This window comes from Sphaeramia orbicularis, chromosome 20, assembly GCF_902148855.1.
Source record: "Sphaeramia orbicularis chromosome 20, fSphaOr1.1, whole genome shotgun sequence".
Taxonomy (NCBI): domain Eukaryota; kingdom Metazoa; phylum Chordata; class Actinopteri; order Kurtiformes; family Apogonidae; genus Sphaeramia; species Sphaeramia orbicularis.
In genome coordinates, this window is record NC_043976.1 from 21,486,203 (window position 1) to 21,500,918 (window position 14,716).

The 14,716-nt window shown below is 37.9% G+C and overlaps 1 protein-coding gene across 1 annotated transcript in view; it reads left to right on the forward strand.

Annotated features, from left to right (window-relative positions):
• The window catches only part of dok6 (docking protein 6), a 59,244-nt gene that overhangs the window by 30,793 nt on the left and 13,735 nt on the right, over positions 1-14,716 (forward strand). The window contains exons 4-6 of the mRNA XM_030123358.1: positions 6,811-6,930; positions 11,263-11,452; positions 11,859-11,997. Of these exons, the coding sequence (XP_029979218.1) occupies positions 6,811-6,930; positions 11,263-11,452; positions 11,859-11,997 (449 nt within the window). The remainder of the gene's footprint in view (positions 1-6,810; positions 6,931-11,262; positions 11,453-11,858; positions 11,998-14,716) is intronic.

The following is a 14,716-nucleotide window of genomic DNA, read 5'->3' on the forward strand; positions in this document are numbered from 1 at the left end:
TGCCTATTTTGTATATGTTGCTCACGAGATGACTAAAACAGCTAACAGTTGTATTTTTTTCATTCCTGATGTGCATAACATCTGCGTTTAGACTAATCCCTTAATGTCAGACATTGACTCAAACCTCTTGTACAGGGTCATGCTTGAGGGCCTCCTTAATCCGAATGACAAATGGCATGAAATAATGAATGACCTAACCCTAACCCTAAACCTAGCCCTAACCCTAACCCTAGTGGTCATTCGTTATTCCATGCTATTCGTCATTCAGCTTAGGGAAGCCCCATGCTTGACTGGTAACTTCAGGTGTGGCCAGTAGTCTATATAAAGGTAGCAAAGAAAACACCAAAATGTTTTTGCCAGCTCAAAATGCCATGACTTACGATACAACAGAGAGAACGTGCCATTGTCATGTTACGAGCAGGTCTGAGCCACAGTGAAGTCGCTTGTCGTCTGCGCTGTCGTCGCAGTACAATCAGTCGTCTGAGTGACAGATCGGTGCTGGATTGGATCCCTTAGGACAGGATCATGAGACTTGTCAGTTCCATGCTTAGTCGCTGCACTGCTTGTTTGGAATTCAGAGGCGGACACACCCGATATTGAATGATGACACTCTCAGTTTCTGAGTACCTGTATTCAGTGACTGAATAAACCTGTTAAGTCGACCACAGTTTGTCCACAATTCATTCTCTAATGACCAGTGCTTCCCTCTTTAATATGAAGGTAACCCCAAACTAATTAATTTAATATATCTCCAAATATACATATTATTCTGACCTGTGCCTTTTTAATGATGCTAAGTACACATATATATTTACAGGATGTCTCAGAAAAAAGACCAACATGGAATACTCCAGTTTACTAAAATTTTTAAGGACGTGTTTCCTGTAAAAATGAAAAGAAAAAAAACTATTTCAATCATTTCTATACAGTTCATCAAAATGTGAACCCCACCCTGTTCTGCACATGGCTAGTGATACCAAATTACTTTCTCCTGAATATATTTCTTAGTTGTTGTATTTGTAGCTTCCTGATAAGGATTAACAGACATTAATTATGAGGTATATAAAACAACACATTTAAACAGAATGCTCCTATTTCATTGGACAGGGCCAGAGAATATCCTAATGTTAGCATAGCAGCTTGGGTGAATCAGTGCGTGGAGGGGCCCTGGGTATTGGTGAATAGAACGTGTGAAAAGAACCAATCAAGCTAAACGCGCTTGGCAGGTTGACCAAAAAACAGGGTTGAAACAGGGTAGAAAATCCTAAAGTGGGGCATCACCAGCCATGTGCAGTTGCAAAATGGTGTGGGTTTCACATTTTGATGCCTCGTTCAGTACATAATTGACTAGAAAAGCCAGTTTTTTATAGGAAACACCTGAATTGAACAACTTGCATGTTGCTATATTTCTCCCTCTGGAGCTTTCAAATAAAATAAAAAGGGTCCTGTGTATATAAAGAAGCAGGAGACAAGGATGAACATCTCAGTCCTCGCTGTTGCTCTAATTGCGCACCACTTCTCCCACTCCCTTTGGACATTTCAATGCCCAGAGTCCTCCACCTTACCCTGACCTCCCATCATCCTTTGCTTCTTGTAGCACCTTCATTTACACCGTTCATTCAACAATCCCTCCTGTGGGAATTCACACTTACACAACCTCATATATGGCGGTACAGTATATCCAGGGCTTTTATAACATGCGTTAAATGTAATTTCTGACTTATTGTACCACTTTTTGTAAGCCATCAAAGCTCATCCTAGGAAAAGGCTGTACATTTTTAGAAGTGAAATATAGTAAAGTTAAAAAAGGAAACAAGTATCCCACAGTCAGAGTTGCCAGTTCCAGCTGGGTTAGATTACAGAAGAGCTTACCTGCATTGGATGTAAATTTGGCGTGCTGCTCTTCCACTACAGTGCAATGTCAGTGGGTGTTTGGATTTTGGAAAAGTGAACCTGGCATTTAAGAAGCACACTGAAAGCTGATTTGAAGACCTGTATATAAATATGCCAAAAAAGTGTAGACATGTTGACTCCAAAAACAGGTAATTAAGTCCCATGAAGACCTCTTTATATGTCATCTTAAAAGAACCATTTGCGTACTGAAAATGAGACATCAACGCTTGACAGTGGATTTTAGATGCGTGACAGTCATGTGCTTTGGGTGCATCTGTCTACACTACACTACAAAGAGATATGAAAGTGTGACCTGAGGAGTAGAAGCAGATGAGATACAGATGGATCCAGGTGGGATAAGTGCATCAGATGAATGAGACAGTCTTCATAGTGTGATATCTTGTATAGAGTTGTATCAGGAAAGACAAAAGATCCATACTGCCTTCTGCTTCAATTGTCATGCTCTGTCACTCTGAACCCAATCTATTTTTTCTTTTCCTTGCACCCCCATCCTCAATCCCATTCCATCATACACCTCCACACTCACAGACATCCTCCTACATTATTTGGTCATACATGCACAGACCAGCAAAACTGCCTTTGTGCTGATAAAGTGTTTGTTTAGCTGATTTTCCACTCAGTGGCCTTAAAGGTGTGGGAGTTTAGATGCACTTAAAGGCTAAAGCAACTCTGAATGAGAACGGCTGAATCTGGGGAGGCATGAGCAGGGAGCTGAAGTGCAAAGCTGCTGCCTGTGAGTCTATGTGCATCTGTATTTCTTTCCTCTTGTGTGTGAATGAAATGCTTCAGGCTGCAACAGACCTTTCCTTCACCCTCCAAAGTTGTATAGATATCTCCCATTGGACACTAGAGTTGATTTGATAAACACGCTGTCTTACTATGCCAATGATTGCACAAGTAGGTTGGAAGTGAATGAAGACAGAATATATCTATACATATATTCAATTCAATTTTATTTATATATAGGGCAGAATTGCAACAACAAAAAAAAAGTCATCTCAAGGCACTCCACCAGCGTGTATGATGACATATGATTAATATAGATAGAAATCCAGTTGTTTTCTTGAATTTCCATACAGTATGTGTCTCTGTACACATCATTGGTTATAGTGGCATATCCCAGAATTCCACTGGGTTTAGAGTTGAGAAGGTTCATAAAGATAAACAACCCCAGTATACGCCTCATTTCATACTTCAGTAACTCTCACCAAAAGCTCACATAAGACAACTAGAAATCTTCTCCATTGTAAACACCATTTTTCTGGCTTAACAGAAACAGAATGGGTATCCACAAACAGGCTGTTATGTAGACATCTGGATTTGATACATGAAATTTGTCTTAGAATAGTCTCCAATTTAAAAAAAATAAAATAAAAAAAAAAATCATTCTTATAATAAATACCCCCCCCCCCCTTAAGAACCTGCTGTTATGTCATGTGCAGACATAAGAGCTCCTGCTTTGAAATGACTCAATAATCATTAAAGTTTCTAATTAACACCTAAATTCAACAAAATGTCATTCCGAGAGAAACGATCACCATTTCACGCATGGTGGAATATAATTTGTTTTCTTTCATACATTCTTTTTTTTTTTTCCACAATTACCAAGCTACAAATAAAGACCTCCTTCAATTTGTAAAATAGTTTATTGATTGCCTGAATAGATGCTCGCTATAGTTCCAGACGTTTTTGTTCCAGCAGGGTTTCTTATAGTGCACGCTGCATCCCTGAAACTCGTGACGAGGGGATAAAACCTCGCTTTCATCTGTGGTTGGCTGTTGCTGAACCTGCTGCCTCTTTTAATCTGCACCAAATCAATCAAATTGATTTTTCCTCCCTCTGGTTACTGTTAGCTGTACTCATGTCCAGTACACACAGCATTTTATTCTGAAATTCCTTGGGCAGCACTTGTGTGTTTATGTGTATGTGTGTGTGTGTGTGCAGTGTTTTGACATATGTAAACACACTATAGGCAGCCCAGCTCTGATAGTAAAGTGTGGTTAGTACAGTGGAATCTTTGCTATATGCACTCAAGCTGAGTTTTTTTTTTTTTTTTTTTTTTTTTTTTTTTTTACATGTTACTGAACATAGTCTTTCTATTTTCCTTCTGCTTTTTTTCTATTTCAGCTTTTGCTTATTTTATTAAATTCTCAGAGGGTCAATCATTCACATAAAGTTTATTTATATTTAGTGGCATTTCCTATAATTTCTATAACTTGAATGTGTCAGTACAGATAGCCTGTCATCACCTTGATTTACCACTCAGCAATGACTGTCATATTCATCCTGGCAGAATTTGGGCAACTCACTCAATGCACTTTTTCAGTTGACCACACTTTCTATTGGATTAAAATCATGGCTTTGTGAGGGCACTTCAGAATGTAAGACATGCCATTTTTCATCATTAATCCAGTGTTTTTCAACCTTGGTGGTCGGAAGCCCATGTGGGGTCGCCTGGAATTCAAATGGGGTCACCTGAAATTTCTAGTAATTGATAAAAATAAAAAAATTAAAACTTACTAATAAAATGTACAGGGTGGGGAAGCAAAATTTACAATGAACATTTAGTTGTTTTTTCTCAGCAGGCACTACGTCAATTGTTTTGAAACCAAATATATATTGATGTCATAATCATACCTAACACTATTATCCATACCTTTTCAGAAACTTTTGCCCATATGAGTAATCAGGAAAGCAAACGTCAAAGAGTGTGTGATTTGCTGAATGCACTCGTCACACCAAAGGAGATTTCAAAAATAGTTGGAGTGTCCATAAAGACTGTTTATAATGGAAAGAAGAGAATGACTATGAGCAAAACTATTACGAGAAAGTCTGGAAGATACTATTAAAGAAGAATGGGAGAAGTTGTCACCCGGATATTTGAGGAACACTTGCGCAAGTTTCAGGAAGCGTGTGAAGGCAGTTATTGAGAAAGAAGGAGGACACATAGAATAAAAACATTTTCTATTATGTCAATTTTCTTGTGGCAAATAAATTCTCATGACTTTCAATAAACTAATTGGTCATACACTGTCTTTCAATCCCTGCCTCAAAATATTGTAAATTTTGCTTCCCCAATTTTGGGTGATTTGAGAGACAATCACAATACATAAAAGACATGACAAACTCTGAAGCTGAAACTGAAGCACTGTGGTACTGTTTATCTTTCAAATGTTCATTGTGGTCGGTTTCAGATGCTGCAGCTCTTTCATAATTCATAGTTTGAGTTCTTGTTTGTTCAGTATTAATTGTCAGCCTTGTAAATCCAAGCTGGACTGACTGTACATATCCTGACCAAGGAAAATAAAATTATCACTTTATGCAGTAATCTACACCTGGCTTTTCTGCTTCCGACCATAATAATATACATTATATAGCCTAAATGTTGTCTAAAATTAGCATTTATTTGTCAAAAACTAATTAATTTTAGCAAAAAATGTCTCCATTTTGAATGTCTGGGGTTGCCAGAAATTTGTGATGTTAAAATGGGGTCACGAGCCAAAAAAAGGTAAATCACTGGGTTAAACTGTCTTTATATGAAATGAATGGAAATTGTCTAAACTGTTACCATTGATTTTATTTAGTGCAAAACAATCCCAAAACATGATGCTGCTGCCCCATGGGAGGGTGATGACAATATGATAAGATCAATAAAAGCTGAAATAAAATGTTCTTGCCAGTGGTTTCCTGAAATTTTAAATTAGCATAATGAAGCTGTTGCACTAACTGAACTAATAGAGTGCAGAGAAAATACACACCCTGGCCAAAAAAAGTCCCACACTGTCATTTTCTGTTGGTCCGCCTTTAGCTTTGATTAAGACATGCATTCACTGTGGTATTGTTTCGCTAAATTTATGCAGTATTCTCCCAGACCCCGCAATGCATTTTTGTCCTTTGTAGAGGACAAAAGTTTGACAGTTTTACTTAAAAAATGCTGTCCATTGCAAAGGACATTCCATTAAAAAATAAATAAACGAATAAAAATAATTTAAAAAATGCATCTGAAAAAACTGTTGCATAATGCAGTTTCCAATCAAGACAATTATTTAATGTAAAAAAGCTAAAATTTTCACTTTCCTGGGTCTCAGGAGGATATGAAAACATTTATTTCCACTCATAGTTGCATTAATTTTAGGCTAAGATCTTGTATTGATGATTTGAGTGTCTGACTACTGCATGAAGTGGTCCAAGTCCAGCATGGGTTCAGGTCTGGACTCTATCTGTGATGTCCAATCCATGTATAAAAATGGTGTCTCATGCTCCCTGAACCACCCTTTCACAATCTGACCCTGATGAATACTGGTTTTGTCATTCTGGAATATACCGGTGTCATCAGGGAAGAAAAATCCACTCATTCATTCAGTATATTCTCGTAGTCAGCTGACCTCATTTTTGGAGACATAACATAGCTGAACCTAGACCTCAACTCACAGGCTTGTACGGTAGGCACTAGGCATGATGGGTAATCACCTCATTGGCCTGTGGTGTCACTGTCTGGAACAGGGTCAGTCTGAACTCATCAGACCACATGACTTTTTTCCATTGAAACACAGTCCATTCTTTATGCTCCGTCAACAAACTGATGGTTGTTTAATAAATGAGACGCTGCTCACTGCATCAGGTGAAACATATTAATCATTGCAGTAATCATCAATTATCCAATGGAAGGCTTGTACTTATTTTCACAGTTAAAACCAGGAGGCAAGTTTTTTTTTTTTTTTTTTTTTTTTCGGCCTGGCAGTGCATGTAGAAAAACTGACTCTGACTGCATTTAGCCAAGGTCTATGTAAACGTCCAAACTAAACTGAATGATTTATTTTGTCTGCATCGCTGTGTATGTGTGTGTTTTGGTGTCGGACATGCCTTAACGCTGTGCTGCTGTGTGACTGTGCGCAGAGCTGGATGCGGAGGAATGGTGTAAGCTGCTGTGCGTGGAGTGCCTGGGCAGCCGTCTCAACGACATCAGCCTGGGAGAGCCAGACCTGTTAGCAGCGGGGGTGCAGCGGGAGCAGAACGGTGAGTGCCCAATTAGTCCCTGCTAACACAGACAGCTATTCAGGGTCAATCTCTCTCACTCCTCCCGCCACCAGGCAGTTAGCGTTTGCAGTCTAGGCCGGTATGTGTTAATATAGCTGAGTGCTCACAGGGTTAGGGGAGCAGAACAGCTACTGTCTAATTAGGCCTTGGGAATAAGGGTGTTTTTGTCAATATCTGATCCTAACTCTACTATAAGAGTTTTGAGTTATATTAACATATGTTCAAGTTGAGTTCTGTGGATGTGTGTGTGTGTGTGTTGTAGGGAACCTGTGTGTGAGTTAGAGCACAGGTCACAGGCTGTGTTCGGGGCTCTGTTCCAGGCCTAATGAGAAGTGCTGTGCATCACTTGCTTCCCTCATAATGAAGCTTGTCACAGAGATGGATGAGATTATGGCTCCTAAAGCCATGTGAAATAAATGTGCTTCCCCACATATCCCACTCACAGGAAATGGAAATGGAAAAAGAGAGAAGACAACAGGGCGCTGCTATCACAGAGGAGCTTATTCTCGCCGTAATTTGTAAACTCACAGAGGAAATCGAAAAATCAACAGGCAAAGAAGAGCAGTTCAAAGTTGTAAAAGTGCAAGTAATTGAAAAGAATCTGCTGTCATTCCAACCCATTTCATTTCGGAAATTGTTTTCTTTTTCCAGCATAACTCTGGTATATTTATTTAAAATTTCAATACACATGTTTTTGAGTGTGTGGTGCTGACCTAGCTAAAATATCACCATAAAAATCCTCCACTGTTTTTTATGAGAGGCCCTCTTGTTTGGTGTGTGTACAGAACTTGCAGCAGGGTGTTGTGGAATGAACTGAACCAGCGCCTGAGTGAATGAAACAAGAGGCATGGGCCTGCAACCATGTTTCAATTAGTAGCCCTCCCCAAACAGCAGGGACTGGTAATTAGATTGGAGTTCATTTTCACTGTCCCTAAAAATACGCCACGCTATGACATTGCCATTTTATATCCACTGCAGACACATGGCTTATTTTGAATCATTAAGCGTAATTAGTAAGAACTAATTTAGATTATGGAGAGCTCTCTAGCCCTCTGTCTCTCTTGCTCTCTCTGTCTGTCTCAGAGAGTTAGTTTAATGCGAACGGGCAGATCTGGCTCCTTGATCCCGGTCCAGTTCAATGGATGGCTTGTTCGGCCCACTGTAGGTGAATCTAAGTAAAGTGGTATTAAAAGGATCTTCCAAACCTCCATTTCTGTCAACTTTTGCAACGCAGGATGAAACCACAAAAGTGAAGGTTTTGAGTCTGGAAAACAACAGAGGGTCAAAGTCAGGTTACTGTACAGTCGACACTTATGAGATACCAAAAGAAATTCAGTGTTATTTATTAAAAGCCTACACAGAAAACAGATTCCATCGCACTGTACAATGGTATTTTGACTGACAATAAAGCCTATTCTATTCTATTCTATTCTGATCTATTCTATTCTATATCCATTTTCTGAAGCCGCTTTATCCTCACTAGGGTCATGGAGATCGCTGGAGCCTATCCCAGCTACTTATGGGTGAAGGTGTCTATTCTATTCTATTCTATTCTATTCTATTCTATTCTATTCTATTCTATTCTATTCTATTCTATTCTGTCCTATCTATTCTATTCTATTCCATTCTATTCTGTTCTGTTCTGTTCTATTCTATTCTATTCTGATCTATTCTATATCCATTTTCTGAAGCCGCTTTATCCTCACTAGGGTCGTGGAGATCGCTGGAGCCTATCCCAGCTACTTATGGGTGAAGGTGTCTATTCTATTCTATTCTATTCTATTCTATTCTATTCTATTCTATTCTATTCTATTCTATTCTGTTCTGTTCTGTTCTATCCTATCTATTCTATTCTATTCTATTCTATTCTATTCTATTCTATTCTATTCTATTCTATATTCTCTATGTCAAACTCATTTTTGTTCACAGCCCAGTTTGGTCTCACCCATCCAGCGACCAGTAAAATAAGAGAAATATTTAGAATTGTCATTATTTATAAGTTATTGTGCTTATTGTTTTAGTACAAAAAAGTGAAATTACATTATGAAAATATGTGAATAACCTGAACAACCTGTAAATTCAACGATGCAATTTTAACAATATTATGCCTCAGCTTATCATTTACACGTGCATTACAACTTCCAGATCACAGTGGATCTACAAAGGTACAAAACATTTAGTAACAGGCATCTGGAATTGAAAAATACAGCATTTAACTTTACAACCAATATAACTTGACTGTCAATGTCTTGTGTGTAATTTTTGGACAAATTCTTGCCCTGGATTGGCTGGATTGAAGTTTTTGGATCGCTGGTTTTGACCCAAGGCCCTTATGTTTGACGCAGGGAGTGAATGATTTTGTTTTATTCTATTTTTATTATCTTTTTTTTTTTAAATACAGACAATACATATACATATTGTGTCATTGAAAAGTATGCAACAGAGGCAATGTGTTCAGGTCTTGTAGCCATAGTAACTAATGAGCAGACCTTTTCCCTACGTAGGCTTTTAAGAAATAATACTGAAAGTATGACAGAACAAAACCCAAAATACATACAGGTTGAGACAAATCAGGAAACGAGCAAATTAAGAAGCTAAAAATAACTACAAAAACCAGCTGAACATCACAAGTTTAATGACAGCTTAGATCAGTGCTGGGTGTGATTCAGTGTTCAGAAATTTTTTTTTTAGCCACAGTTTTGCCTTATTTTTAAAAATCTTAAAACTAGTCAATGTTTTTATTACAGATGGTAACATATTTCAGATCTGAGGACTTTAAATCGAGATAGAGGTCTGACCAAATGCTGGTTTTCAGTCCCCACTAGCAGCTCCCCTTATGGCACCTCCTTTATTGTTATTTATTAATATCATTCGACTTAATGTTTGTGGTATGTAGGGCTGAAAGATATATCGTTATCGTATCGATAACTAGATATGAACATTTAAGATATTAATATCGAAAAAGCAACGATATAAACGATATAGATTTCCCCTGCGCTCACCCTGCATGTACAGCTCTGGGAGTCACAACAAATTTCATTTATTTGTACTTTATGTTAATGTTGATGACTGGCAGTGAGTTCTTATAAATAAAACTGCACTTTCCACATTCTTTTGTATTATGATGTTTGTATTTTTCTGAATGCTTGGTTTTCACCGTTATCGTATCGATATCGAGATATCTGGCACGAATATCGAGATATGAAATTTTGTCCATATCTTTCAGCCCTAGTGGTATGAGACCATTCACAGACTTAAAGATCAATTTCATAAAATGAGACAATTATAAAATTGTCAAAACTTCTCAGATTGTACAATACTGATATTTTATTGGCTTTTGGTCCAATATTTTACAGACTTGTTTATATCGTGACTCTATAGGTTTCGTTGTTGTTTGGGTCGTCCAGCCTCAGATGGTTTCGCAGTAAGAAAAATGTCACATGTGAATCATCTGTCAAGACGTTGTTTACATGTTGCTTATCAGTATGGTTTCAGTGTAATGCACCAAGTATATATAGCAGGAACACATATAACAACAAGTGGTGCTAGCCACAACAAACCCCGTCCCTCGCACATATTTCACCCATTATAAATAAAAGGGAAGATTTTAAAAATGTATACAAAATTTGAACTTTGATCTGCTGTTCCCAAAATGTAATGAGATCTATTCTGGGTCACTGGCAATTTATAAAGTCAATTTGGTATGAATTCAACCAATAGTTTTACTGCTACAGACATGTGAAATTTTGCCCATTATTTGTAAATGGGGAGAAAAAAAAAAAAGATTTAGAAAATGCATACAAAATTAAAGCTTTGATGTACTTTTCCCAAAATGTTGTGACATCTTTTCTTGGTCACTGGCAATCTATAAACCAAATTTGGTATGAATTCAACCAATAGTTTTGCTGCTACAGACATTTGAAATTTCACCCATTATAAGGAAATGGGGAAAAAAAAAAGATTTTAAAAATTCCTAAAAAATTGTAACTTTGACCTCATTTCTCAAAATGTGATGAGATCTATTCTGGGTCACCGGCAATCTATCAACCCAATTTGGTATGAATTCAACCAGTAGTTTTACTGCTAAAGTGTTAACAAACAAACAAACAAACTGAACTGGGGGCGGGCGGGGTAATAATACAGAAACAGGAAATTCTGTGTATGTATGCTGCTGATACCGGGTTTGATGCAGTAATCTCAAAATATCAAACCAGAACTAACCACTTTATTTACATGTAGGTGATGGAATGTGTTTGTTATAGCGTCACATCCCAGTCGTCCCACTCTAATCAGCTCTCTTTCTCTTCCCAGAACGTTTTAACGTGTACCTAATGCCTACTCCTAACCTGGATATCTACGGGGAGTGCACCATGCAGATCACCCATGAAAACATCTACCTGTGGGACATTCACAACGCTCGCCTCAAACTTGTCATGTGGCCCCTCAGCTCTCTCCGCAGATACGGCCGAGACTCCACCTGGTTCACTTTTGAGTCTGGAAGGTGTGTGCCAGCAGATAATATGTGTTTGTGCCGGAGCAATTGAAATGTTAGCTGTGGGAGGGAGAAAAGTAAGTTTTAAAAATATTTTAAAAACTTAAACAAAGCAACTTTGGATACCCCGAACATCCCAGGATATCAACATTTGCCGCAGAGCCCTTCAGGCGATGATGTGACAGCTGCATGTGTGAATGCGCGTCTTTGTTTGTGTACTGTATCCACACACACACACACACATACACATACACATACAAACATGCACGTGTCTGTTTGACTTTAGTGGATTATCAGTGTGTCTCTCTGTAGGTGCACATTTAACCATGCGCATTTGTAAATCAGCAATCCAAGAGTGAGCATGATCAAAGTGTGTGTACTTCTCTCTGTCTCTGTGTGTGTGTTCCTGGCGCAGGATGTGTGACACAGGAGAGGGTTTGTTCACGTTCCAGACGCGGGAGGGTGAGATGATCTACCAGCGGGTCCACTCGGCCACGCTGGCCATTGCCCAGCAGCATGAGAGGATGATGGAGGAGATGGAGAAGAGCTCGCAGGTACATACTATATTTATATGTTTGGTTGTTTATCCACAGCAGCTCACAATAAATCCTAAACCGCCAACATTACAAATAGTAAGTGCAGGGGCCAACGTGTCATTGTTCCACAAATAATTAACTTTAATGAATACGGTTTGTCTCTTTCAAATGCACCTAAAACATCCTGATGTATCTCATGCCAGTAGGATCTTGTAAAACGATAATTTGCCCAAAAACTGTGGTGCTCAAAAGCACACTCATGCATAGAGTCAGTGTGTTGTTTAATAAAAAATAAGCTTATTTTGTTGTCACTGATTGGCTTAATGTCATGCTATTTTTAATTAAACGCATCACACAAGCGTTTCAGTCCGTTTTTTTTTTTTTAATCTGATTATTTTTAGATTCTAATGACCACAAAGGCATAAATGATGATTTTTACACAAAACCTTCACACATGCAAGAATACACATTTCCCTTCAGGCATTGTTGCACGGCCTTGTCTGAGACACGCTGCCTTGGACCAGGAAGCCCCCCGACAGTCCACGGTCTTGGCCTCCGCTCCCTCCTTCCATCAAAACACCTTCCTCCTCCTTCCTTCCTTCCTTCCTTCCTCCCCCCCCCCCCCCCCCCCCCCCCCCCCCTCCTCCTCTATCATCTGTATTCTTTATTTATGTAGGCCTGCCTAGTGTTTGATGAGCCTTGACCATATGGCCGTGCTCTTGGACCCCACCATTTGGGAACATTTCCAAATGCAGTATTTACCCTCAGTGCTATAAATCAGGCGGAAAGCTATACAAAACTGACCACTCATACTTGCAGTGTGAAGAAAGTTGTATGTTTGCTAATGCTAATTTTGTCTGGCTTTTTATTACAATGATGGATAGCTTTTTTTTAATAGAATGCATAGAGTTTTAATGTGTTTATGCTTGCAAGAAATGGCATACTCTCCAAAGAAATCTGTAAGTTTCATTGGTCTTCTACCAATTTGTCATAATGGAGAGAGCATTGTTGGATAACTGTTGTTAGATATTTTAAGACATCTCACCAGGGTAAATACAGAAATGGTCCTTTTAAGTGTTGGAGACAGTGGGGATCAAAGGAGGCCAATCATCTTTATGTGTTCTGGGACTGTCCCAAGATGCACCAATATTGGAGTGGTATCCAGGGGGCTTAAATATCGGTCTTTAACCCTTTCATGCATAGTGGCCACCCCAGTGGACAGTTATTCTACATCTGTTCTCTTGTATATTTACAGGTTTTGTTGTTTTAGTTCCATATCAGCCGACACAGTAGACACTCATGCATCATCCCATACACTGACATTCAGTGGATGAACCTGATCTGCACTAACATGTTTGAGTGAAAATCAATTGCTTGTTATTGTTATTAGGCTGTAATTAATAGTTTTTTAAACCAAAAGGTTTTAGTTTTTTGCATATTATCTCCATGAACTGAGTAATAACTAGTGTTAGAGTATGATAAAATGTGAGAAAACATCAGATTAGCTGCATTAAAAATGTTTTGTTTTGTTTTCATAGTTTTTCACAGTATATCAGTAACTATATAGTATATTGGTAAATCCATTTACCATTTTAAATGCACATGGTGTCCAGCTGATTGGACATTTTTTTCAACTCGATGAAAACTGAGTTCATAAAAAAATTTCAATCGCATTGTTTTTTTTCTTGCCTAAAGAGGAATAAAAACACTCAGGAAAAAAAAAAAAACTTGATTAAGGCTCTCATAATTCATGCATGAAAGGGTTAAGGGTCATATTACCTATAACTGTGTAAATCTATACCTTGGTGATGTTGCTGTCCTATTATTACAGGCGCTTTTAGCAGCCAGCAAGAAATCTATTATGAGAAGGTGGTTAAATCCAACTCCACCAACAATAGAAGATTGGTATGAGATCATCTTGCAAATATTCAAAATGGCAAAATAGACTTACTCTACCAGAATCCAGAGGGATAAATTTTATTATATTTGGGACAAATGGATTAAGTTTGTATCCTCTAGCTCAGAATTTGTATCACTCCTCTAAAAATGTCCTCTTTTTTTTTTTTTTTTATAATCTCCCTGTATTTATTCTTTGTTTTAAGTTTTTCTGCATAAACATGTGTAATGTTTAAAGAACCCAGAGGTATTGTAATGCTATGATTGTTTTTAAGTGAGAAATATCAAAACTGTAAGCACCCAGTTCATATGTTTGTTTTGTTTTTACGCTTTTGTATGTATAAAATAAGAAATATGAAAAGGGTTGTAATAGATCACAGGTGTCAAACATACGGCCCGTGGGCCAAGACTGGCCCTCCAAAGGTTCCAATCTGGCCCGTGGCATGATTTTATGGAGTGCAAAAATTACACTAAAGATATGAACAGTTAAAAGTGTTGAACTGGTTTTAGCCCAGTGTGATTGAAAGTAAAATAATAGTCTAATAACCCTTACAATAAAATGTGAACAACCTGAAAATTAAGTACAATTTTAACAATATTCTGTCTGTTACTAAATGTTTTGTGGCTTTGTAGATTTGCAAGTTGTGTTCATAAGTTGACACATAATATTGTGGACATTCTTGTTTTAGTTACACATTCCAAACTTGAAAATTTCAACAATATTATGCTTGTGTAACATTGTGTGTAATGCACATGTACAAGTGATAAGTCGAGGTATAATATTGTTAAAATTTAGCCTATTTTTCTTCAGAAATTGAATTTATTTCTGGTTATTCACATC